This window comes from Ciconia boyciana, chromosome 29, assembly GCF_034638445.1.
Source record: "Ciconia boyciana chromosome 29, ASM3463844v1, whole genome shotgun sequence".
NCBI classification, from domain to species: domain Eukaryota; kingdom Metazoa; phylum Chordata; class Aves; order Ciconiiformes; family Ciconiidae; genus Ciconia; species Ciconia boyciana.
The window spans coordinates 1817375-1840752 of NC_132962.1; the positions used below are offsets into that span (position 1 = coordinate 1817375).

Genomic DNA, 23378 nt, shown 5'->3' on the forward strand with positions numbered 1-23378 from the left:
GCTCGTTAACAGGCCTTTATTAGCCCCGGCGGGCACCCCCGGCCCCCCTCAGGCGAAGAGCCGGCCCAGGCGCCGCGCCAGGCGCGCGTCCCGCTCCCGGGCCGCCCCGCGCACCCGGCGCAGCTCCCGCCGCGCCCCGGCGTGCCCGGGCTCCTCCCGCAGCACCAGCGCCAGGTCGGCGGCCGCCGCCTCCAGGTCGCTCATGGCCGCCGCCGCCAAAGCCCGCCGAAAGCGCGCCTCCAGGTGCCCCGGCCGCAGGGCCAGCGCCTTCCCCGCGTTGGCGGCCGCCGCCGCCGGCAGCCCCAGCCGCAGCTGGCAGAGCGCCAGCCCGGCGTGCAGCTCCGCCTTGGGCCGCGCCAGCGCGGGCGGCAGCGGCGGGGCGCCCCCCGCCGCCACCGCCTCCCGCAGGGCCTGCGCGTACACCCGGGCCGCCGGGCCCGCCGCCCCCGCGCCCCGCAGCGCGCCCGCCCGCTCCTGCCGCGCCAGCACCGCCCGCCACCGCCCGCCGCCGCCCGCCTCCTGCTCCCAGAAGGCGGGCGCGGGCGAGAAGCGCCCCAGCCGCACGCCCAGCGCCCCGGCCGCCCCCGCCGGCCGCAGCCGCGCCCGCTCCCCCGCCGCCATCGTCTCCAGGCAGGCGTCCAGCGCCGCGGCCCAGCGGCCCTCGCCCCCCCCCAGCCGCAGCGTCCGCCAGCGCCCGGCCCCGCCGCCGCCGCCACCGGCCCCGGCCCCGGCCCCCCCCCGGGGGGCGGGGCCTCCAGCCGCACGCGGCAGCGCGAGCCCGGCCCGGGCCGCCCCAGGCCCCGCCCGCGCCGCAGCACGCGCTTGGCGAAGGCGCCGTCGGGGCTGAGCCACCAGCGCCCCGCCCCTCCCCTCCGGCCCCTCCCACCCCTCCCCGGCTCCTCCCCTCCGGCCCCTCCCACCCCTCCCCGGCTCCTCCCCTCCGGCCCCTCCCACCCTCCAGCCCCTCCCCCGGCTCCTCCCCCTCCAGCCCCTCCTCCGGCGCCCGCAGCCACGCCTCCTCGCACGACCAGTCCCACGGATCCCCATTGGACGGCGCCGGCAGCTCCGCCGCCTCCTCATTGGAGGGATCCGGGAGGGCGGAGGCAGCCTGGGCCCCAGCGAGGCGTCCTGCCCTCTCATTGGTTGCGGCGCGTGGCGCTGCGTCCTCACTGGTTGCGGCTTCAGGCGCTGCGTCCTTATTGGATGGGGCTCGCAGTGCTGCACCCTCATTGGCTGGAGCTGCAGGCGCCGCGTCCTCCTTGGCCGGGGATCGCGGTGCGGCGCCCTCACTGGCTGGGACATTCGGCGCTGCATCCTCATTGGCTGGGGCTTGTGGCGCTGCACCCCGACCGCTTGCAGCTTCAGGTGCTGTGTCCTCGTTGGTTGGCGCATGCAGCACTGCATCCTTATTGGTTGGGGCTTGTGGTGCTGCATCCTCATTGGCTGGGGCTTCAGGCGCCGCAGCCTCACTGGTTGGGCGCTGCACCCCTTCAGCCTCCTCAGTCGGTGCTGCTTTCTCATTGGCTGCGCCCTGCAGCCTGGCTGCCTCATTGGCCGGGCCCTGGCATCCCGCAATCTCATTGGTCGCGTCTTTGAGCCCGGCGTCGTTACTGGCTGGGCCCCGCAGGCCTCCGCCGTCCTCATTGGCTGAGCCACTGGCTGCTGGCCACCCATCTAGCTTCTCATTGGCTGACCCAGGGCTCCCCCTTCCCTCATTGCGCGAGCCCTGCAGCGGTGCGATCCCATTGGACAACTCCCCCACTGCGTGGGCTCCCCCGAGCTCTTCATTGGCCGGTGCTGGCCTCCCTCCCTCCGCATTGGGCAAACTTCCGGGCGCTCGCTGCCCATTGGCCGGCTCCTCTACAGGGGCTCCAGCCCCATTGGCTGCTCCTCGGAGCGCTGCCTCCCCATTGGCTGAATCGCCTCCCTCCATCTCTTCCTCGGCCAATCGCGTCTCTCCGCCGCTGCCCTGTGAGGGAGAAGGGGCGGAGCCCGGTCAGAGGGGACCGGACCCCCCCGCCCGTCCCGGCCCCCCCGCCCCCGCCGTCCGGGCCGCTCCCGCTCCCACCTGGGCGAGGGCCCCGTCGCCCCGCAGCCCCGCCTCGTTGCGTCACATCCGGCCACGCCCCAGCTAGGCCGCGGCCCGCCTGGACGGCGTTGCCATGGGGACGCCCACCTTCCTTCTCCTCCCCCGGAGGGCGGGGCGGGTCCTACCGGGGCCGAAGGAGGGACTCAGGCGTCCGGGGCGGCGGTGGGGGGGGGGGACACAGACCGGCCCAGGCGTGCGGCGGCGGCGGCGGCGCTGCCCCTTTAAACGCCGCCGGAAGGGGGGGGGGCCGCGGGTGGAGCGGAAGAAGGCGGCGCGCATGCGCCTCCCGCCCCGCCCCTAGCGCGCCTGCGCGGGGGCCTGCCGGGCCAGCCGCGCTCCGGTTGGGCAGCGGCGGCGGCGGCGGCGGCGCGGATTGGCGACCGCGCGCGGGGCGGGGCGGGGCGCGCGGGGCGGGGCGCGGCGGGCGGAAGATGGCGGCGCTGGCGCCGGAGCTGCTGGTGCTGAGCGACGCGGGGCGGTTCCGGGCCGACAACCTGCTGGGGGCCGAGGACTGGGGTAGGCCCGGGCGGGGCGGGGACCGGGCGGGGCGGGGCCTGGGGAGGCGGGGCGGGGCCGCGGGGGGGGCGGCGGGTGCTTCCGCGTGCGCCGGGCGGGGCGGGGCCTGGCGAAGGGGCGGGGCCGCTTCGCCGGGCTGTCTGGGCACGTGGGGGATTTCTCGGGGGCGGGGCCTAAGGGGGCGTGGTCTGGAGAAAGGCGGGGATAAACCCTTTGGGGCGGAGCGAGCCGTGTTGAGGGGGGGGGCTAAGCCCCTTGGGGGCGGGGCTTTCCTTGTAAACCCCACCCCACCCCCAGATGCCGCTCTCTACGGTTGCCTTGATGACAGGCTGGAGCCCGCCCACCTCTTTCCCTCCCTGGACCCCGACCCCATGGTAAGCCCCGCCCCCTCCGGGGGTGCCCAAGCCACGCCCCCTCCGGGTGGGGTCTTTCCGGCCCCGCCCCCGGGGGTCCCGGACCCTCATCCTCTCCCCCCCAGTTCGACTGTGCCTTCGATGGGGGCGAGGCCGCCAGCCCCCCTGACCCCCCGTGGGACCAGGAGCCCCCCAGCCTCTTCCCCGGTGAGTGGGGGGGCAGAAGGGGGGTGCTGGGGTGTTATGTGGGTGGTCTGGGGGGGATATGGGGTGCTGGGCGTGTTCACGGGGTGTGGGGAGGGGGTACAGGGGGCTGGGAGGAGAGATATGGGGGGCTGGCCAAGGTGATGGGGAGCTGGGGGAAGGATATGGGGTTGTCAGCGGGGCCCTAGTGGGGGATTGGGGGGGGTGACAGGGCGGGGGGGGGGCATTCGGGGCGCAGCGGCACAGGGACCCCGCTCGCCGCATGCCCCCCCCGCCCCCCAGACCTGCAGGTGAAGTCAGAGCCGGGGTCCCCCGCCTCGTCCCACTGCTCCGACTCCTCCGGCCTCTCCTCCGCTTCCGAGCCCCTGGCCTGGGTACGTGCCCCCCACCGGTGCCCCCGCTGCCCCCCCCCACCTGCCTCCCCCTCTCAGCTCTGTCCCCGCAGGCCCCCAGCCCCCCCGAGCCGGGGGTGAAGACAGAGCCGACCCCTCCGCTGCCCTGCGCCCCCCCGGACGCCGGTAAGCTGAGGACGGACAGAGAGGGGCTGGGGGGGTCCTGCCACTCCCTGACTCCCCCGTGCCGCAGCAGGGAAGGCGCCGCGGGCCGTGAAGGCAGAGGGCCCCCCCAGCCGTCGGACCCCCCCCATCCAGCCCAAGCCCCCCGGGGGTGCTGCTGGGCCCGGCGGGGCCGCCCGAGCCCCCGCAGACCATCCTGCTGCAGCCGCTGCCTGGAGCCGCTCCCCCACTGCCTGCAGCCATCACCGGTAGGGCTGGGGAGGTTGGGGGTGCTGGGGGCATCTGGGGCAATGGGGAGGGGGTTGGGGTGGCCCGGGGGTGTCCTGGGGCCATGGGGAGGGGGGTTGGAGGGGCAGGGGGCACCGTGGGGAGGGGTTTTGGGAGGTCTAAGGGGTGCTGAGGCTGTGGGATTGGGGGTTTGGGGTGCTGGGGGGTCTGGGAAAAGGGAAAGCAGGGTTGGGGGCAGGTGAGGTGATGAGGAGGAGGTTTGGGGGGCCTGGGGTGATGAGGAGGTGTTTTGGGGGCCCTGGGTGAGGTGGGGGCTTTGGGGATCTGCAGTGCCGGCCCCCGCGGTGCTGCTGGCGCCAGCGGAGCTGCTGCTGCCGGGGCTCCTGTGCCTGTCCCCCCGGCCGGGGGCCCCCGCACCCCCCGGCCCCCCCAAGCCCGAGGCCAAGACCATCGTCCCGGCCCCCGCTCCCGCCCCTCCCGGCCCCCAGGAGGTCGACGTGAGTACCCCCGCGTGACCCCTGATCCCCCGCATGACCCCTGACTCCCGTGTGACCCCGAGCCCTCGGGATTCCCCCCCCCCGACCCCTGGGTGTCTCCTGTCCCTCCTGGGACATCCCCCACCCCAGGGTGTCCCCCCAGCGTCCCTTCTCCCCCAGGGGTGCCCCCCGCCCCTGTTGGGTGTCCCCATCCCGCCGGGCTCCCCTTCCCCTGAGACCCCGGGGTCCCCCCCACCGGCCCCCTGGTGACCCGCGGGCGCAGGCGAAGGTGCTGAAGCGGCAGCAGCGCATGATCAAGAACCGGGAGTCGGCGTGCCAGTCGCGCCGCCGGCGCAAGGAATACGTGCAGGGGCTGGAAGAGCGGCTGCGCCAGGCCCTGGCCGACAACGACCGCCTGCGCCGCGAGAACGGGCTCCTGCGCCGCCGCCTCGACGCCCTCCTGGGCCAGGTGGGGCCTGCGGATGGGGGAGGGGGCTGGGGGGTCCCCCCCCCCAGCCCTGGGGCGGGCCGTTGCCCCCCACCCCCTGATGGCGCGGCCTGTCACCCGCTGTCTTGTAACGGTGCAGTCTGTGCCCCCCTCGTCTGCTAATGGCACAGCCTGTGTTTCCCCTGTCCTGTAGTGGTACAGCCCGTCGTCCCCCCTCCCTGTTCCCCATCTCCTGATGGGCACGGCTTGTCCCCCCCGATTTTGTTATGGTACAGTCTGTGCTCCCCCTTGTTCCCTAATGGTACAGTCTCTGTCCCCCCCAGCTGTAATGGTACAGCTCGTTCCATCCATGGCATGATGCTCATCTGTGCTCCCCATTCTATAATAATGCATTATCCTGTAATAATGCATTATTATTATAATACATAATCATAATTACTGAGCCCCCCCCCCCCCAGGCCCGTAATGTTACAGTCTGGCATCCCCACCCCACATTGGTATAGTCTGCCTCCTCCAGTTCTGTGATGGTACAGTCTGTGCCCCCCCCATAATGCTACAGCTTCTGTGCTACTCTGATACAGCCTGTCCCCCCCCCCCGCCCCCGGCCCATAATGGTACAGCCCACCGGGGGGGGGGAGGGGCGGGTCTCATTACCACGGCAACAGGCTGTACCATCGCAGGGCAATGGGGGGTGCGCCAGGGTGGGGGCTGTGGGATGTACCGTTATGGGGGGCGGGGGTGGGACAAACCATTGCAAAGGGCCTGGGGGGCACCACAGCAGGCTGTGCGGGACGGACCATTGCGTGGGTGCGGGGGGCACTGTGGCCCTCGGGGGCCGGGCCTGACACACCCCCCCGCCCCCCGTCATGTCCCCCCCAGAGCTCGGAGCTGAGCCCCGTCCCGGGCCCCCGCAAGCTGGCCTGCCTCGCCGCCCTCCTCCTCTTCCTTGCCTTCAACCTGGGCCCCCTCCGGTGGGTGTCGGGGGTGGGGGGCCCCGCTGCCACCACCCCCCTCAACTCCCCCTCCCGCAGCCGCTGGCAGCCGCCGCCCGCCGAGCCCCAGCCCCCCCCGCGGGGCCGCCGGCACCTCCTGGGGGTGGCCGAGGGGGGGCTCCCCGGCGCCAGCCTGCCCCGGACGTGGGGACCCCCCCCGGGGCCGCGCCAGGAGCCCCCGGCAGGACCCCTTCAGGTACGTGCACACACCGCCCCCCCCCCCACCGGGCACCCCTCCAGTGGAGCCCAGTGGTCCCCCTGACCCCAGTGGCCCCCAAACCCCATGGGACCCCCTGACCCTATTGCCCCCGCCCAATAGAGCCCAATGGCCCCCCAGACCCCCTGACCCCAGTGCCCCACCCCAAACCCAAGGGGATCCTCTGACCCCCACTGGGCCCCCCAGACCCCAATGGACCCCAGTGACCTCCCCAACCCGAGTGGGCTTCAGTGGCCCCCCAAACCCAAGGGGAGCCCCTGATCCTATTGTGTCCCCCCCAAATGGAGCCCAATGGCCCCCAGACCCCCTGATTCCAGTGGGCCCCCTGACCCCCACTGGGCCCCCGAGACCCCAATGGACCCCAGTGACCCCCCCAACCCGAGTGGGCTTCAGTGGCCCCCCCCAAACCCAAGGGGACCCCTGACCCTGTGAGCCCCTGCACACCCCAAGGCCCCCCTGACCCCCCGGCCCCCAGGAATGCCTCGCTGGGCGCGGTGACGCTGCGGGAGCTGGACGGGCTGTTCCGGGCGTCCGACTGTCGCCGCTTCAACCGCACCGAGTCCCTGCGGTGCGTGGGGGGCACGGGGGCAGAGGGGGGCTGGGGGAACGCGGAGGACTGGGGGAGGATTGGGGGCGGGGGGGGTCACGGGGGCAGGGCATTGTGGGGGATTTCCCAGCATGCCCCGGGGTGGGGGGGTGGGAAGGGGGTGGGGGGGGGTCCCCGTGGGGCCCCCCCCGTCCCCCTGACCCCCCCCGGCCCCCCCAGGCTGGCGGACGAGCTCAGCGGGTGGGTCCGGCGCCACCAGATCGACCGACGGAAACCGGGGTCTCCCCCGGCCGCCCCGCAGCCAGGTGGGGAGGGGCGTCCCCGGGGGTGGGGGGGTCCTGGGGGGCCCCGAGGGCTCTGGGACCCTCGGTGGCCACGGAGGGGGGGCATTTTGGGGTCCCTGGGGATGTGGGAAGTCCCCAGAGCTGTCCAGGGGGCTGGGGAGGGGCCTGTAGCATCCCAGGGGGTCTTTGGGGGTCCTGGCACACTGGGGGTCGTCGGGGGGTTCTCGGAGTTGGGGGTCCCTGGCAGGGTCGGGAGGTGTGTCCTGGAGGGCACTGCGGGGTCCCTGTTCCCCTGACCCCCAGGGCAGTTTCAGGCATCGCCCCCTGGAAGGCACCAGCCTCCTCCCGCCTCGTCCCGGCCACCCCCCACCCCGAGAGGTGAGAGACCCCCGGAGCGCGACCCCCCCAACCGCCTGTGCCCCTCAACCCCTCTGTGCCCCCAAACTCTCCATGTGCCCTCAAACTCCCCACTTCCTCCTGGACCCCAAACCCACCCCTGTGTGTGCTCCCCGTACCCCAGAACCCCCCCACGTCCCCCAGGGCCCCCCGGGGCAGCTCCAGCTCTACCGCCCCGACCGGGCTGAACCCCATTTCCTGGCCGCCATCGACCGCCGCGAGGACACCTTCTACGTCGTCTCTTTCCGGCGGGTACGGGGGGTTGGGGGAGCTGGGGGGCGGCTGGGGGGGTCTGCTGGGGGTGGGGGGGGTCCCCAATGCCGTGTCCCCGGGCCCCCCCCCCCAGGACCACCTCCTGCTGCCGGCCATCAGCCACAACAAGACGTCGCGGCCGAAGATGTCCCTGGTGATGCCGGCGGCCGCCCTCAACGGTGAGTGGGGACCCCCGGACCCCCTTGTCCCGGGGGGGCCCCATTGTATGTCCTCCCCCCCCAGTGGGGTCCCACGTATGTTTGGGGGGCCCCCATGTCCTCAGGGTCCCACCCGTACCCAGGGGATCCCGTGTCCAAGGGCGGGGGGGGATCCCTGTGGGGGGGGGGGTCTGGTCACCCCAAAGGGGTCCCTCATCATTCTGGGGTGCTGCCCGTTTTTGGGGGCTCCCTGTGCTGGGGGGGGGCTGGGTCACCCCTTTCCCCTGGGGGCGATCCTTGATGCCCTGGGGGCTCTCCATTGCTGGGCAGTGGGGGCTCACCCTGGGGGGTCCCGTGGCATGAGGGGGCTCACAGTGACCGGGAGGGGTCCCCGTTGCCCCGGGGAGCTCCCCGTTGCCCTGGGGGGGCTCACAGTCACCTGGGGGGGAGTCCCCGTCATCCAGGGTGGGGGGGTCGCATCTCACTGGGGGTTCCCCCTTTTCCTGGGGTCCCCCTCCGTCCCGGGGGGGGGGGGGGGAGTCCCTCTGCCCGGAGGGCCCCCAGCCGACCCCCTGCCCCCCCCAGAGAGCCTGTCGGGGCGCGGGGGGGGCCTGGAGGCCATGATGCAGGTGGACTGCGAGGTGATGGACACGCGCGTGATCCACGTCCGGCGCCGCCGGTCCCCCCCCCCGCCAACCGCAGCCGGGCGCCCGCCGCCCCTGCGGCCCCCGCCGCCCCCGCACCCTCTACCTGGGGGGCGGTGGCTAGCCCCGCCCCTCGGCGGGAGGCCCCCCCCCCCCCGGGCAAAGCACCGTCCGCGGGAACCGGCCCCGGGGCCAGGGATCAAGCCCCGCCCCCCGGGGTAAACCCCGCCCACTGGTGGGGGGGGCCTGAAAGCCCCGCCCCGTGGGAACAAGCGCCGCGTGCCAGGGATGGAGCTCTGCCCGCCGAGGTGGAGGCCCTGCCCACCAGGTCCTCGCAGGGGGTGGAGCTTCTCCGCCCGGGCAAGCCCCGCCCCCTTCGTGAGGCCCCTCCCCGTGCAAGCACTTACCCCGGGGAGCCCCGCCCCCTAATGTCCCTTAAAGGGGCAGCGCCCTCACGGCGCCCCCCCTCCCCCGGGGGCCGTTTTCTACCCGGATCAATAAAAAACGGGAAAAAAAAACCCGGATCTTCGCCCGGGGGGGAGGGACGGGGGGAGGCAGGCGTCCGGGGGGGGTACACAGCCCCCATTTGTGCTTAATTTTGGGCCCCTGAAACCCTCTGAATGCCCCAAAGCAGATGTGGGGGGAGGGGGAACAGCTTTATTCACAGTTGGGGGGGGGCTGGGGGTGGCGAACCCCCACGGGGGGGGGGCCAGGGCCCCTGCAGCATCCGGGGGGTCCCAGAGCCCCCCAGCCCCATTGACCCCCCGGGGTCAGATGCTGAGCAGCCAGAGGAAGAAGGCAGCAGCGATGAAGAGGAAGATGGAGTCCAGCGAGCCCGGGGGGGGATCCCCAGCGTCCCCTGCGGAGGGGGGACACCCCCAAACCCCCTGTCAGTGGGGGGAGCCCCAGGACACCTCCACTGGGAGGGGGGACCCCAAGCACCCTCCTGGGAGCACCCCAAGAGCGGGATGGGAAAGGTCCCCACCCCGGGGGGTCTTTGGTCCCAGGGAGGTACTGGGGGGTCCCCTTGGGGCACTTTTGGGGTGCACAGGGGGCCCGGGCGGGGTCCCGGGGGGTTCCAGGGACGTACCTGTGCCGGCGGCAGGGGGCTGTGGGGCGGCGCTGAAGAAGGCGAAGGGGAACGCCCGAAGCCGAAGGCCACGTGGAAGCTGCTGCCGGGGCCGGTGGGGGCACCTGGGGGACACGGGGGGCTGTGTCACCGGCGGGGGGAACCGGGGCGTTGAGGGGTGTTGGGGTACTGAGGGGTGGGGACACTTGGGGGCTGTATTGCTCAGGGGGACGTGGGGGGATTGTTGGGGAGGGGGAGCGGCATCGCCTGTGGGGGATGGGGGAGTCACTGTGGCACTTGGGGGCTGGGAGGGCACTTGGGGGCTCGGGGTGGGGCATGGAGCTGGGATGTGCTGGGGGGCTGCCGTGGGGCCCAGCGGTCACTCACCTCCCGGCTCTCGGGCTCTGGGCGCTGCCCCCGGGGTCGGGGGGTCTCCAGCCTGGGGGGGGGGTGAGGGGGGGAACAGGCCCTCCGCACCCCACAGCGGTGCCCCATAGCCCCCCCAGCCCACAACCCACCTCCCCAGCCCCCATGGCCCCTGCCCCACATCCCCTCCCCTTCTCATGCCCCCCATACTCCCCCAGCCCCCTCCACTCTACATGACTCTCAGTGCCCCACAGCCCCCCATAAACCCTCCTCTCCGTAGTCCCCCCCGCCGCCCCTCATGGATCCCCAAACCCCCAGCTCCCTCACCGGGGGTCGCAGCCCCCATGACCCCCCAGCCCCCTCAGCAGGGGTCCTAGCCCCCTCCAGCCCCCTCACCGGTGGTCCCAGCCCCCCATGAGCCCCCTCACCGGGGGTCCCAGCCCCCCGTGACCCCCCCAGCCCCCCCACTGGGGGGTCCCACCCCCCATGACCCCCCAGCCCCCTCACCAGGGGTCCTAGCCCCCTCCAGCCCCCTCACCGGTGGTCCCAGCCCCCCATGAGCCCCTCACCGGGGGTCCCAGCCCCCCATGAGCCCCCCAGCCCCCCACTGGGGGTCCCAGCCTCCCGTGACCCCCCAGCCCCTCACCGGGGGTCCTAGCCCCCATGACCCCCTAGCACCCTCACCGGGGGTCCCAGCCCCCCATGACCCCCCAGCCCCCCGTGACCCCCCGCCCCTCACCGGGGGTCCCGGCGGGCGCTGTCCCGCCCGTAGAGGGGCACGACGCTGTCGCGGCTGATCCCAGCCCCACAGACGGCGCAGCGGGGCCGTGTCAGCAGCCACTGTGGGACCCACAGCGCTGCCCCACGGCCCCCACACCGGGGCACCCCAGGCCCATGGGCGGGGCAGCCCGAGCCCCACTCCCGGCCGATCCCTGCCCCACGGACGGGCCCCGGCCCCCCGGGGGTCGCTCACCTGGTGCAGGCAGGGCCAGCTGCAAGGGGGGACGCGGCGTCAGCGCCCCACGGCCGGGCCCGTCCTCCCACTATAGCTGCCCCATAGCCCCCCCACCCCCTAGAGCCCCACAGGCCCCATAGCCCGACCAGAGATGCCATAGCCCCCCCACAGCTCTCCCCATGGCCCCCTGTAGTCCCTCATACCCGCTATAGCCCCCCAGAGACCCCATAGCCCCCCATAGCTCACCCTGTAGACACCTATACCCTCCCATAGCGCACCCTATGACCCCCTGTAGCCCCTCTATAGCCCCACCAGAGACCCCATAGCTCACCCTAGAGTCCTCTATAGGCTCCCGTACCCCCCTCCCCATAGCCCCCCATAGCTCACCCTATGGCCCCCTATAGTCCCCCATAGCCCCACCAGAGACCCCACAGCCCCCCATAGCTCACCCTGTAGTCCCCTATAGTCCTCCCCAGCTCACCCTATGGCCCCCCATACCCCCCATGGCCCCGCCCCCAGCCCCACACAGGCCCGCCCCATCCTAAGCCCCGCCCTCGGCCCCGCCCCGCCGGCCCCGCCCCTCACCAGTACAGGTGCCCGCAGCGGCCAATCACGGCGTCGCGCGCGGGCTCCAGGCAGAGGTTGCAGGCGAAGGCGCCGCCGCCGCCGCCGCCGCGGTTTGGCCCCTCGGGGCCCCCGTCAGGCGCCCCCGCGTCCGCCGCCATCTTCCGCCTCCGCGCGGCCCCGCCTGCCCCGCCTCGCCGCGCCTCATTGGCCGTTCCGCCCGCCGGTCACCGCCTGCCGGCCTTCCGCCCCTTCTACTGGCGGCGGGGCGCGGAGCCCCGCCTCCCCGGGTGGGCGGTGCTCGTTTAGCGCGTCGCTATTGGGTGGCGCGATCAGCCATCGAGCCCCTCCCCCCCGGCTCCTCCTCCCGGCAACGGGGCGGGGCGACCGCTTTCCATTGGTCTGTACGTACGGAGGCAGGGCGCTGCCTCCAGGGGGCGCGGTGGCCGGAGCTGATTGGCCGCGCCGCCTTAACCGGCTCGCCGCGCCGCCCAATCAGCGCGCGGGCCGGCTCCCGCCTTCCCGCCGTCCTTTCGGGGGGCGGAACGAGGCGGCGGCGTTGCCGTGGCGACGCGCGGTCCCGCCCCCCCCCCCCCACCCCCCGCCATGCGTGGCCGCGAGGGGAACGGCGCCGGGCGGGGGGCGGGACGCGCGGCCGGCGCGGCCGGCGCTCATTGGCTCATTGAGCCGCCCGTCAGCGACGCCGCTTCCGCTGCCGCCGCCGCCGCCGCCGGGAAGGGCCCGCCGCCGCCGCCGCCGCCGCCGCCGCAGCCGCCGCCCCGCCCGGCCCCGCCCGGTACCGGGGAGCGGCGGGGGGGGGTCCCGGGGGCGCGGGGGGTCCGGGGGTGAAGCGGGGGTTGGGGCTGGGGGCGTTCGCTGCCGGGCGCTGGGGCCCGGGGCGGGGGGTGTCCCGGGGTCCCGGGCCCGCCCTGAGGCTCCGCCGCCCGCCGCAGGCGCCATGGAGGTGACGGTGGGGACGGCGGCGCTGGCGCTGGCGCTGCTGGCGCTGCCGGTGCTGTACGAGCGGAGCGGGTCCTTCCGCTTCTTCTGCAAGATGGGCTTCTACAACGGGTGGATCCTGCTGCTGGCGCTGGTGGCCATCCCGCTCTGCGCCCTGCGCGGCCGCGACGTGGAGAACATGAAGTGGGGCGGGGGCACGGGGGACGGGGTGGGGGATGGGGGGACGTGGGGGATGGGACAGGGGCATGTGGGGGACGTGGGGGTGGGATGGGGGGACACGGGGGATGTGGGGGATGGGATGGGGGAGGACACGGGGGGATGTGGGGGATGGGATGGGGGAGGACACGGGGGATGTGGGGGCACGGGGGATGTGGGGGATGGGATGGGGAGGACACGGGGGGATGTGGGGGCACGGGGGATGGGATGGGGGATACGGGGGTGGGTTGGGGGATGCAGGGGGACATGGGGTGATGGGATGTGGGGGACACGGCGGGATGGGGAGTGGGATGTAGGGGGAAGGGGGACGTGGGGTGATGGGACGGGGGGACACACGGGGGACGTGGGGGCATGGGATGGGGGGGGACACGGGGCCGGGCCGCCCCCTTCGCCGCCTGGGGTTCCCGGACGTGAACTGTGGGGGTACGCGGGGCCGTGGGGCAGCCCTGGAGCGGCCGTGGGGCATCGCCTTAACCCGTGTCCCCGGGCAGGATCATCCGGGGGCTGATGCAGCACGTGAAGCACCTCTACGGGATCCGGATGGCGGTGCGGGGCGCCCAGCACTTCCCCCCCCGGCAGCCCTACGTCGTGGTCAGCAACCACCAGAGCTCCCTCGACCTGCTGGGTACGCCCGCCCCGCGGCCCTGCCCCACGGCCGCCCCGCGGCCCTGGCCCGTACCCCCTGTGCCCCTGTCTCATCGTCAGCAGCCACCGCGGCTCCCTCGATCCCCTGGGCGCGCCCGCCCCACGGCGCTGCCCCACCGCCTGACCCCCTAGCAGCCCCCTGCCCCGCGGCCGCCCTTCGACCCCGGCCCCGCGGCAGCCCCACGGCTGATGCGGCCCCAGGGGTGATGGAGGCGCCGCTGGAGCGGCGGCGCGTGCACGTAGCCGGCCCCGTAGCCGGCCCCTGGCCCCATAGCCGCCCCCCGGCTAACGGCAGCCCCCAGGGATGATGGAGGTGCTGCCGGACCGCTGCGTGCCCATCGCCAAGCGGGAGCTGCTCTACATGGGGGCCGTGGGGGTGGTCTGCTGGCTCGGCGGCATCATCTTCATCGACCGCAAGCGGACGCACGACGCCATCAGCGTCATGGCCGAGGCCGCCCACACCATGCTCAGCCAGGACGTGAGTGGGGCAGCGGGGAGCTGCTGGGGGCCGGGGGGGGCCTCGTGTCAGGCTGTGCTGGGGGGCAGCTGGGGGGTAGCTCGCCCCATAGTGATGTGGGGCGGCCTCTGCTCACCGTGGGGCAGTCCTGGCTGATCCCCCTCGCCGTGGGGCACCCCCGGGCTCGCCGTGGGGCGGCCCCCCGTCTCCCCCCAGGTCCGGGTGTGGGTCTTCCCCGAGGGGACGCGCAACCACAGCGGCTCCATGCTGCCCTTCAAGCGGGGCGCCTTCCACCTCGCTGTCCAGGCCCAGGTACGGGGGCTGCCGCGGGGCGGCCGTGGGGCGGCCGTGGGGCAGCACCCCTCACCCCCCGCCTGCCCCCCAGGTCCCCGTCGTCCCCATCGTTATCTCCTCCTACCAGCACTTCTACAGCAAACAGGAGCGGAGGTTCACGGCCGGTGAGGGGCTGGGGACCCGGGTTTGGGGGGCGCCCGGGGATCTAGGGGGCGTGAGGGGAGTCGGGGGGGGTCCGTAGAGGGGGCCAGGGTGGAATCTGGGGGCACGTGGATGGGGGTCTGGGGGGTACGTGGGTCTGGGGGTGATGTGGGGGGCATTGGGGCGTGGGCTGGAGTCTAGGGGTACCTGGAGGGGCGGCTTTGGGACACGTATGGGTCTGGGGAGCTGTGGGACACGTGGGGGCTCTGGGGGGATACACGTGGGTCTGGGGGGCCCGCGGGGTACATGGGGGGAGGCTTGGGGGTGCTAATGGGGGGCTGCAGGCACATGGGGGGGCTGTGGGGTACATGGAAGAGGGTGTGTGGGGGTCTGGGTGTACGTGGGGGAGGGGGAGGGCCACGTCCAGGGGGGTCCGGGTGGGCTGTGGGGCGCCCCCCAACCCCCTGCCCCCAGGGCAGTGCGTGATCCAGGTGCTGCCGCCGCTGCCCACCCGGGGGCTGGGCCCGGCCGACGTCCCGGCACTCACCGAGCGGGTCCGCGCCGCCATGCTGGAGGCCTTCGAGGCGCTCTCGGCCGAGCTGTGCCCCACGGCGCCGCCCCCCGCCCCCCAGTGACCCGCCCCATGGCCACCCGCTGCCCCACGGCGCTGCCCGGCCCCACGGTGGCGGGAGAGGGGCTGACCCTCACGTGGAACGTGGACTGACCCACGAGCGGGGCACGGGCTGACCCACGCGTAGAACGTGGACGGACACGTGGCGGGGCACGGACCCGCAAGTGGGGCACGCGCGGACCCACGCGTAGGACACGGACCAACCCGCGCCGGGGCACAGAGCGACCCTCGGCAGGATCCATAGGAAGAGTGCGGCCTGACCCACGGCGGGAGCACGGGGCGACCCACGGCGGGACTTGGAGGAAGAGCGGGGCTGGACTGACCCCCAGGTGGGGCACGGAGCGACCCACAGCGGGACCCATGGAAGCACATGGACTGACCCACGGCGGGAGCTGGAGGAAGAGCTTGGTCAGACCCATGGCGGGGTGCAGAGCGGGGGCCTGGTCTGACCCACGGCGGGACCCACAGGAGGCTCACGGAGTGACCCAGAGCGGGACCATGGTATGACCCACAGCGGGACCCCCACGGACCGACCCACTCCAGACCCCCACGTAGGGGGGCCCCCACGGACCGACCCACTCCAGACCCCCACGTGGGGGGGCCCCCACGGACCGACCCACTCCAGACCCCCACGTGGGGGGGCCCCCATGGACCGACCCACTCCAGACCCCCACGTGGGGAGGTATCCACGGACCAACCCACTCCAGACCCCCACGTGGGGGCCCCAGGGACTGACCCACGGCTCGTGGGGGGGCACAGGGCTGACCCCCCCCCAATGGCCGGTGCCATTTGGGGACTGGGGGGTCCCAGGCCGTGGGGCAGTGCGGGGGGGCAGGTGCTGATTGGCTGCCAGAACAGGCCCCGCCCCCTTTTTAGGGGGCAATGCCACGTATTTATTGGGGGGGGGACGGATTTTGCCAAATTTTCCTCCCGCCCCCCGCTCCGGGGCTCCCCCCGCTTTTAATAAACCCCCCAGTCGTGGCGCCTTGTGATGTCACGGCGGCTGAGTGATGATGTCATCAGGGGGATGGGAATGATGTCAGCGGCGGGTTTTGTACCCGAAGCCGTTCCTCCCGCCCCGCAGTCACCTGGGGGGGGACACGGGGGTTAGGGGAGGGCGGGGGGGCCGGGATGATTGGGGGGTCTCTATGTGGCCATAGGGTCCCTGGGGCGTCCTATGGGGGTCGTGGGGGCTTGTGACGGGTCACGGGGGGTGTTGGGGGTGTTGGGGTGCCCCTGGGGGTCAGGGGTGCTGTAGGGATCCCAGGAGCTCGTGGGGGGTCTTGGGGGGCCGTGGGGGTCCCGGGGGTGTGGGGTGACCCTGGGGTCCCCTCGGGTCGGGGGGGCACTCACAGGCCCCCAGTCGCTCCTCCAGGTCCATCAGCTGCTCCCCCAGAGCCTCCACCCGGTCCAGGTACCGCAGGGGCCCCCCCAGCGCCTGCCCCACACAAGGGGGGGGGGGTCAGGTGGGGGGCGCCCGAGTCCCCCCACACCCACCCCACGTGCTGGGGGGGTGGGAGCTCCTCCAGCACCCACTTATGGGGCACGGGGACCCCCAAACCACCCCTGGCCCCACCTGCTCCAGCGCCTCCATCCGCTCCTGCAGCGCCGTCAGCTGGGCCGCAAGGGGCTCCGGGGGGGGCGCTGGGGGGGCGGGCGACCTCATGGGACCCCGGTGTCCGGGACCCCGCTGCCCCCCCAGCCTGTCCCCCCCCGGGGCACCCCAGGTGACCGGGGGGGGGGTCCCCGCTCCCCCTCCCGCCCCCCGCAGGGGACCCAGGCGTCCGGGACCCCCACCCTCCCCCATGGATCCGGGGGTCCCCGCTTCCTCCCCCTCCCCACCCCCCAGGGTCCAGCCCCATCTCTGAGCCCCCGCCCCAGACCCCTGCCCCCGGACCCCTCGCTCACCCTGCCGGCAGACGACGCTGGGCCGCAGCACCCGTCGCTCCACCCGCCGCGAGGCCACCCGGTACGTGGTGCTGCGGGCACCCGCGTGGGACCCAGGCGGCCGGGACCCACAGCCCCCAGGCAGGCGGACCCCCGCCCCACAAGGACCCAAGGCGGTCTGCTGCCCCCGGGGGACCCAGGTGCCCAGGACACCCCTCCCCCCCGCCCAGGGACCCCCAAAGGGCTCCCCTCCCACCCCCAGGGACCCAGGCCCCCCTCTCCCCACGCGGACCCAGGCGCCCGGGACCCCCACCCCAAGGACCCAGGTCTCCAGCCCCCACCCCACAGGGTCCCCCAAGGGGCTCCCGCTCCCCACCTCCCAGGCACCCAGCTGTCCAGATCCGCCCCTCCCCTTGGGGACCCCGTGCCCCCCGTCCCGTCCCGGGGGACCCCGTGCCCCCCCCCCCCCCCGGGCTACCGGTAGGTGCTGCAGACGCGGCCCCCGCAGAGGGTGAGGTAGGGCCGGTGCTGGGCCTGGGCGAAGGTCTCGCTGTGGGGCTGGGGCACCCACTGCAGGCGGCGGGCGCAGACCCCCCCGCGGCGGGGCGGGTTAGGGGGACACCCCACGGCGGACACCCCCCCCCCCCCCCCGGGAACTCCCAGGACGCCCCGGAGGGGTTTCCCGGGACTTCCCCCGCCCCACGGGGACCCCCCGGGACCCCTCACCTCTCCGGGACCCCCCCGCCAGCGCGGCCCCCAGCGCAGCCCCCCACAGCAGGGCGGCCAGCATGCTGCAGCGGCGGGGACGCGGGCGGCCGGGAGCGCCCAGCCCCCGGGACCGGGGCGGCCCCTCCCCCCCGCCGGCCCCTCCCCGCCCCCCCCGCCCCACAAAGGCCCCTTTGTCCCCACGAGGACGGCGACGTCGGGGCCCGGTGACCCTGCGGGGGTGGCACAGGCGACGCTTTGTGCTGGGCTGGACGGGGCCCCCCGGAGCCGAGGGGCCCCCGGGTCCCGTGGGGCATCTCCGTGGGGGACGGGGGGCTCCCCGTGGGGCGGGGGACACGGGGCATCGCCGTGGGGAGATGGGGGACAAGGGGCACCGCCGTGGGGGAGATGGGGGCCCCCGTGGGGCGGGGGACACGGGGCATCACCGTGGGGGACATGGGGGCCCCGTGGGGTGGGGGGACACGGGGCATCGCCGTGCGGGACGGGGGGGTCCCCGTGGGGCGGGGGGACACGGGACAGCGCCGTGGGGTGGGGGATACGAGGCATCACCTTGGGGGACACAGGGCATCGCTGTGGGGGACGGGGGGGTCCCCGTGGGGCGGGGGGACACGGGGCATCGCCGTGGGGAACGGGAGGGTCCCCGTGGGAAGGGGGGACATGGGAGAGCACCGTGGGGGGCAGGGGGGGCCCCCGTGGGGTAGGCTCCTCCAGGTTGAAGCGACGGGGCCGTTTTGGGCCAGAAAACCCGTTTTCTGTGGGCGCAGAAAAACTCTGTGCTCAGGCCCCGAGAGGCGCTGGGGGGTCCCCCCGCCCCGTGACAGACTTTGGGGTTTTCCCCATCGCCCCAGTTTTATGGCGATTTTTGCGTCGCCGCGGCCGGATCCGGCCCGGGGTTGGGCCGTGGGTCCCCGAAGTGCGCTGACGGCCCCACCCGGGAGACCCCCACGCGGGACCCCCGCCCCATTTAGAGCTCCCCCCCGGGGCTCTGCGGCTCTTCCCCCCGGGCTGCGCTGGGATTTTGGGGTCCCCCCTGCCCCGCCTCCCCCCGGCCGGGGCTCCCCGCGATGGGGGGGGTGGTGTCTCCGCGCTCGTGTCCCGCGGGGGTCGCGCGTGGGGCCGGGGGGGGCGGGATGCGGGGGGGCGGCGGGGGGTTGGGCTTCCTGGGTCAGCGCCGCCGCCGCCGCCTCCATTGTCCGCGGGGCCGCGGCGGCAGCGGCGGGAGCGGGACGGGAGCGGGAGCGGAGCGGGAGCGGAGCCGGGCGGGGGCAGCCCCCAGCCCCAGCCCCGGGGCGGGCGGCAGCACCGACCCCCCCCGCCCCGGGCTCTGCCCCAGCGCAGGTACCGGGGGTCTCTCGGCCCCCCCCAGCGCAGGAGCCGGGGGTGTCACCTCCCCCCCCCCGCGGGTACCGGGCGTCTCACTCTCCCTCCCCCCCAGCGCAGGTACCGGCGGTCTCACCCACCCCGCGCAGGTACCGGGGTCTGACACCCCCTCGCCGCAGGAACCAGGGGTCTCACCCCACCCCTCCTCCCCGAGGGTACCGGGGTCTCCCCCAACCCCCCCTCCGCTGCAGGTACTGGGGTCTCGCCCTCCCCGGGGGGGGGGGCTCAGCAGGATGCGGTGCGTGGGGTGACGGCCCCAGCCCCGGCCATGTCCCCCCGCAAGGCCAAGCGGGCCGGGGGGCAGCCCCCCGAGGGGGCGACGGTGGCGGCGGCGGTGGCAGCCCCCCCGCGGGCCTCCCCGGGGATCCGCAAGCGCAAGGACTTCGTGGCGCAGCCGGGGGGGCGGGCGGAGGAGAGCCCCAACATCTGCGTGGAGTGCGGGCAGAGCTTCGCCCAGAGCTCCGGCCTCGCCAGCCACCGCCGCAGCCACGCGGCCCCGCGGCCCCACCGCTGCCCCGACTGCGGCAAGAGCTTCGGCGTCAGCTCCAGCCTCAGCCGCCACCGCCGCATCCACACCGGCGAGAAGCCCTTCGCTTGCCCCGACTGCGGCAAGAGCTTCAGCGACAAGTCCAACCTCACCCAGCACCGCCGCGTCCACACCGGGGAGAAGCCCTACCGCTGCGGTGACTGCGGCAAGAGCTTCAGCCGCAGCTCCCACCGCAAGAAGCACCTGCGGCACCTCCCAGCCGGCAAGCGTCCATCGCGCTGCGGTGCCCAGCCACGGGACGGGGTGGCCGGCAGCGGCAGCGGGCAGGCCAAGGCGCGGCGGAAGGCGTCGGCGCTCAACACGTGCGGCGAGTGCTGGCAGAGCTTCGGCCAGAACGCCGACCTGGTGAAGCACATGCGCATCCACACCGGGGAGAAGCCCTTCCAGTGCGGCCACTGCGGGAAGCGCTTCAGCGTCAGCTCCAACCTCTTCCGCCACCGCCGCATCCACACCGGGGAGAAGCCCTACGCCTGCGCCGACTGCGGCAAGAGCTTCACCGACAAGTCCACCCTCACCCAGCACCGCCGCACCCACACCGGGGAGAAGCCCTACGTCTGCGGCGTCTGCGGAAAGGGCTTCAGCCACAGCTCCCACCACAAGCGCCACGAGAAGATCCACCGCGGGGACGGGCCCCTCCTGGCTTTCGCGCCTCGGCCCTTCTGAGGGTGGCAGGGGCTGCGGTGCCGGCGGTGCTGGGGGGGCGGCTGCCGGAGGGCCCCGGTGCAGCCCTGGGGGTGCCGTGCCCAGGGGACCCTCTCCCCCAGGGACACCCGCGCCTCGTTAGGAAGCTCTTAATTACCACTTTCTACCTTTGTTCGTCCCGTGGGGGTTCCCCACCGGTTTGGGGGGGGCTCTGCGCCCCGCCCCACCCCGCGCGCCCCGTCGGTGCCCCCTGAGCTGCCGCGGCGGCTGGGGGGTCCCGGAGGCGCAGCCGTCCCGTCCCGTCTCTCCCCGTGGGTTTTGCCACCCCACAGCCCTGGGGGAATAAATCCCAGTGGAAAACCCAGCCCCGGCTTGTCTCTGCCGGAGCCGCCGTCCCGCCGCACCAGTAGCACCAGTTGCTCCAGCGCGGTCGCTCCCCGTTTCCAGGCAGAGCACCCAAAACGAGGCTTTTGGGGTGTGTGTGTGTGTGTGTGTGTGTGTGTGTGTGTCAGAGCAGTGTGGACCCTCCACTCCCCCGCGAGAGGAGGGTCCCCCGGCTGAGCCCCCTCGGGCAGGAGACCCCCGTCCCGCTCCCGGCCCCCCCAGGGTGAGGGTGGGGGTTAGGCCGGCCCCTTCCCGGGGGCGTTCGGAGATCGGGGGGCGGGGACCCTGCGGCCGCCCCACGCGGGAATCGGGGAGCACAATCGGGAGAGGGACAAAGGCGGGGGGAGCCCCACGAGTCCCCCCCTGCCCAGCCCCGGGGTCGTGGGGGCGGGGGTCGCTTCCCGGGGGGCTGGGACCCCCGCGAGCGGCTGCCCGGGGGGTGCCGGGGGGACGGACGGACTTACGTCGGGTGTCGGGGGATGTTGGGGGATGGCGGGTGTCGGGGGTGTCAGGGCGGGGGGGGGATGGCGGGGGGCTGTGGGGGCCGGGGCGGGGAGGATGTCGGGTTTGAGCTTCCTGGGTCAGGCGCTGCCGCCTCCATTGTCGGCCGGAGCCGGGCGGAGCCGCGCGGGCGGCCCGGACCCCCCCGCAGCCGCCGGGGGAGCCGCGGCCGCCGCCCGGAGCGCGGAGCGGGCAGCCCCGGCCCCCCCCCGCCCCCCGGTCCCCCGCCCGGGGCACCCCTTCGGGGCTCCCGGTCCGCCCCTGCGCCCCCGGCCCTGCGTGGGGCCGGCCCCGGCGAGGGTCTCCCCGGCTGCCTGGAGCCCCCGCCCGCCGCCTGTCCGTCCGTCCATCCGTCCGTCCGCCCTCACGGGCGAGGCTCTGTTGCCCCTCCCGCCGTCCCCCGAGCGTCCCCAGGACCCCGCCGAGGGGTCAGGGCTGATTCCCTCCCCCCCCCGGCCGTGGGGTGAGCCCAGCATGTCGCCCCGCAAGCCCAGGGGTGCTGCGGGCAAGAGCCCGGAGAAGAAGAAGAAGCAGCCCCCGAAGAACAAGCGCAAGGCGGAGAAGCCGAAGCGCAGCCCCCCCGAGCAGGAGGAGGAGGAGGAGGAGGAGGAAGCAGCGGTGGCAGCGTCCCCCTCCCCGCCACCTGCCAAGGGCGAGCGGCCGAATTTGTGCTCCGAGTGCGGGAAGAGCTTCCTGCACGGCTCGGACCTGGTGAACCACCAGCGCATCCACACCGGTGCCAAACCCTTTGTCTGCGACGACTGCGGCAAGAGCTTCCGGCAGAGTTCGACGCTCATCACCCACCGGCGCATCCACACGGGCGAGGCGCCCTACGCCTGTGGCTACTGTGGCAAGAGCTTCCGCGTCAGCTCCAACTTCGTCCGACACCGGCGCATCCACACCGGGGAGAAGCCCTACCACTGCCCCGCCTGCGGCAAGAGCTTCACCGACAAGTCCACCCTCACCCAGCACCAGCGCACCCACACCGGCGAGAAGCCCTACCGCTGCGCCGACTGCGGCAAGAGCTTCAGCCGCAGCTCCCACCGCAAGCGGCACCTCCGCAACCCCCCTGCCAAGGGCCGTGGGCGATGTGCCCGCCGCGGCCCCGAGCCACCCCCCACCAAGGCCAAGGAGGCCAAGGGCGGGAAGAAGCCGCTGGCCGCCGAGGTCCCCAACACGTGCGCCGAGTGCTGGCAGAGCTTCGGCCAGAGCTCCGACCTGGTGAAGCACATGCGCATCCACACCGGGGAGAAGCCCTTCGCCTGCCCCCACTGCGGGAAGCGCTTCAGCGTCAGCTCCAACCTCACCCGCCACCGCCGCATCCACACCGGGGAGAAGCCCTACGCCTGCGCCGACTGCGGCAAGAGCTTCACCGACAAGTCCACCCTCACCCAGCACCGCCGCGTCCACACCGGGGAGAAGCCCTACGCCTGCGCCTACTGCGGCAAGACCTTCAGCCGCAGCTCCCACCACAAGCGCCACGAGCGAACCCACGCCGGGGAGGCCCCCGACGCCCTCCTGCCCCTCTGGCCCTGCCCGGCCCAGGGCTTCTAACCGCTGCCGGGGCCAGGGCCGGGCCGAGGAAAACCCTCCTGGAAGCTGCCCTGGCCCTTTGGCTGGGTTGCACGGACATAACTGGGACGGCAAATTCACCGGGTCCGTGGGGTTTGAGTTACTGTCGGAGCTGCCGCGTCCGTCCGTCCGCCCGCCCAGGGCTTGGGTAGCTGAGCTCTGCTGCCGGGACGAGCCCAGGGCCGGGGGGACAGACACAGAGACCCCAGCTCCGCTGGGACAAATGCGCTCAGACAGGGGGGGGCTCGCCCTGAGTGGCCCCTGGGCAGCCCTTTCCAGCAGATTTAACCAAAATCCCCTATTTTCTACCCAATTTTCTTTGGGGCTGGGGGCTCCCACCCTCCTGCTCCCCCAGCGCTGGCGCAGCCACACGGAGCCTGTGATGGGGAGCAGCAGCGAATGCACCCCGACCCCGCACCCTGTAAATGCCCGTTAGTGGTAACGATAATAATTATGGTGATTAGTCGTCATGGCTGGTGCCGCCACCGAAGCAAAAGCTTTGCCTGAATTTGGGCAGGGTTTTTCCCACCACTTCGGGTTTCCTGGGGGTAAAAAAAAAGCATTTCCCCATTATAAAAAAAAAAACCAACAACAAAACAACCCCAAACTTAATAAAATACTGTCTTTTTTTTTTTTTTTGAAGTTTGAGGTTTGGGGTGTTTTCGGAGCAGAGGGAGGCACGATGGTGCCGGATGCTGACGGCGAGCCGGCATGTTTGGGACCGAGCGCTGGTTTTGCAGACGAGGTCCCCCTCCCCCACCGGCCTGGGGGGGTGTGGGATGAGCTGGGTTCCTTCCCTTGAGGGCTTTGGGTGGTGGTTTGGTTTTTTGGTTTGGTTTTTTGGTTTGGTTTTTTTTTTTTTGGCATTTCTTCCCAAAATGTCCAAATGTTTGGGCCATTTCTTCCCCAGGGCTGGGGCTGGAGCCATGTGCCCAGTTCAGGGCTTCGGTTCGGGGCTTCGGTTTGGGGCTTCGGTCCGGGGCAGGAAAGAGCTTCTGGGATGCTGCGGGGTCTCGGGGGGGGGGGATGGGGGTCTGGGGCACTAAGGGCGGGTAATGGCCCTGGGACACCCACCCCCACCCCCCGGGCTCTATTTCAGCCCCATTCCGGGGATTTCGTTGC

At 73.6% G+C, this 23378-nt stretch overlaps 6 protein-coding genes across 6 annotated transcripts in view; 3 read left to right on the forward strand and 3 right to left on the reverse strand.

The window, feature by feature from the left end:
- LOC140644806 (uncharacterized) overlaps positions 1-23378 on the reverse strand; it is a 297384-nt gene that overhangs the window by 266465 nt on the left and 7541 nt on the right. The window lies entirely within an intron of this gene.
- Positions 49-2416, reverse strand: FKBPL (FKBP prolyl isomerase like). Its single transcript, XM_072847823.1, has 3 exons — positions 2069-2416; positions 887-1969; positions 49-519 (listed from the first exon to the last, which is right to left on the reverse strand). The coding sequence occupies exons 2-3, from the start codon at positions 1931-1933 to the stop codon at positions 49-51; spliced, it is 1518 nt and encodes a 505-aa protein (XP_072703924.1). The 5' UTR covers positions 1934-1969; positions 2069-2416.
- ATF6B (activating transcription factor 6 beta) lies at positions 2368-8786 on the forward strand. The gene is given in 17 exon segments (XM_072847824.1): positions 2368-2605; positions 2903-2979; positions 3084-3165; positions 3445-3536; positions 3608-3680; positions 3748-3925; positions 4236-4333; positions 4335-4402; positions 4665-4850; positions 5709-5800; positions 5861-6017; positions 6452-6606; positions 6805-6890; positions 7178-7247; positions 7406-7517; positions 7612-7696; positions 8261-8786. Coding segments are annotated over 17 exon segments (1977 nt in total). The 5' UTR covers positions 2368-2520; the 3' UTR covers positions 8542-8786.
- Positions 9611-11565, reverse strand: RNF5 (ring finger protein 5). Its single transcript, XM_072847825.1, has 5 exons — positions 11295-11565; positions 10728-10746; positions 10494-10594; positions 9776-9827; positions 9611-9655 (listed from the first exon to the last, which is right to left on the reverse strand). Exons 1-5 carry the CDS (start codon positions 11432-11434, stop codon positions 9611-9613), a joined length of 357 nt encoding a protein of 118 aa, XP_072703926.1. The 5' UTR covers positions 11435-11565.
- AGPAT1 (1-acylglycerol-3-phosphate O-acyltransferase 1) lies at positions 11990-15636 on the forward strand. The gene is made up of 7 exons (XM_072848037.1): positions 11990-12069; positions 12227-12416; positions 12941-13074; positions 13397-13572; positions 13768-13863; positions 13937-14009; positions 14461-15636. The coding sequence occupies exons 2-7, from the start codon at positions 12232-12234 to the stop codon at positions 14619-14621; spliced, it is 825 nt and encodes a 274-aa protein (XP_072704138.1). The 5' UTR covers positions 11990-12069; positions 12227-12231; the 3' UTR covers positions 14622-15636.
- On the forward strand, positions 18784-22875 carry LOC140644902 (uncharacterized). The gene is made up of 2 exons (XM_072848128.1): positions 18784-19774; positions 21332-22875. Exons 1-2 carry the CDS (start codon positions 18879-18881, stop codon positions 22236-22238), a joined length of 1803 nt encoding a protein of 600 aa, XP_072704229.1. The 5' UTR covers positions 18784-18878; the 3' UTR covers positions 22239-22875.

What these genes read in the sequence shown, in the direction of transcription:
- AGPAT1 (XM_072848037.1), top strand. Translation starts at nt 12,232, where the DNA reads ATGGAGGTGACGGTGGGGACGGCGGCGCTGGCGCTGGCGCTGCTGGCG. An exon ending in ACCTCGCTGTCCAGGCCCAG is followed by an intron (nt 13,864 to 13,936) that starts GTACGGGGGCTG and finishes CCTGCCCCCCAG; the next exon opens with GTCCCCGTCGTCCCCATCGT. An exon ending in GGAGCGGAGGTTCACGGCCG is followed by an intron (nt 14,010 to 14,460) that starts GTGAGGGGCTGG and finishes CCCTGCCCCCAG; the next exon opens with GGCAGTGCGTGATCCAGGTG.
- RNF5 (XM_072847825.1), bottom strand. Translation starts at nt 11,434, where the DNA reads ATGGCGGCGGACGCGGGGGCGCCTGACGGGGGCCCCGAGGGGCCAAAC. An exon ending in AGCGCCCGCCGGGACCCCCG is followed by an intron (nt 9,828 to 10,493) that starts GTGAGGGGCGGG and finishes CCCCCCCCCCAG; the next exon opens with GCTGGAGACCCCCCGACCCC. An exon ending in CAGAGCCCGAGAGCCGGGAG is followed by an intron (nt 9,656 to 9,775) that starts GTGAGTGACCGC and finishes CATCCCCCACAG; the next exon opens with GCGATGCCGCTCCCCCTCCC.
- FKBPL (XM_072847823.1), bottom strand. Translation starts at nt 1,933, where the DNA reads ATGGAGGGAGGCGATTCAGCCAATGGGGAGGCAGCGCTCCGAGGAGCA. An exon ending in AGGGGAGGAGCCGGGGAGGG is followed by an intron (nt 520 to 886) that starts GTGGGAGGGGCC and finishes TTCTGGGAGCAG; the next exon opens with GAGGCGGGCGGCGGCGGGCG.
- LOC140644902 (XM_072848128.1), top strand. Translation starts at nt 18,879, where the DNA reads ATGTCCCCCCGCAAGGCCAAGCGGGCCGGGGGGCAGCCCCCCGAGGGG. An exon ending in AAGCGCCACGAGAAGATCCA is followed by an intron (nt 19,775 to 21,331) that starts CCGCGGGGACGG and finishes CCCGCCACCTGC; the next exon opens with CAAGGGCGAGCGGCCGAATT.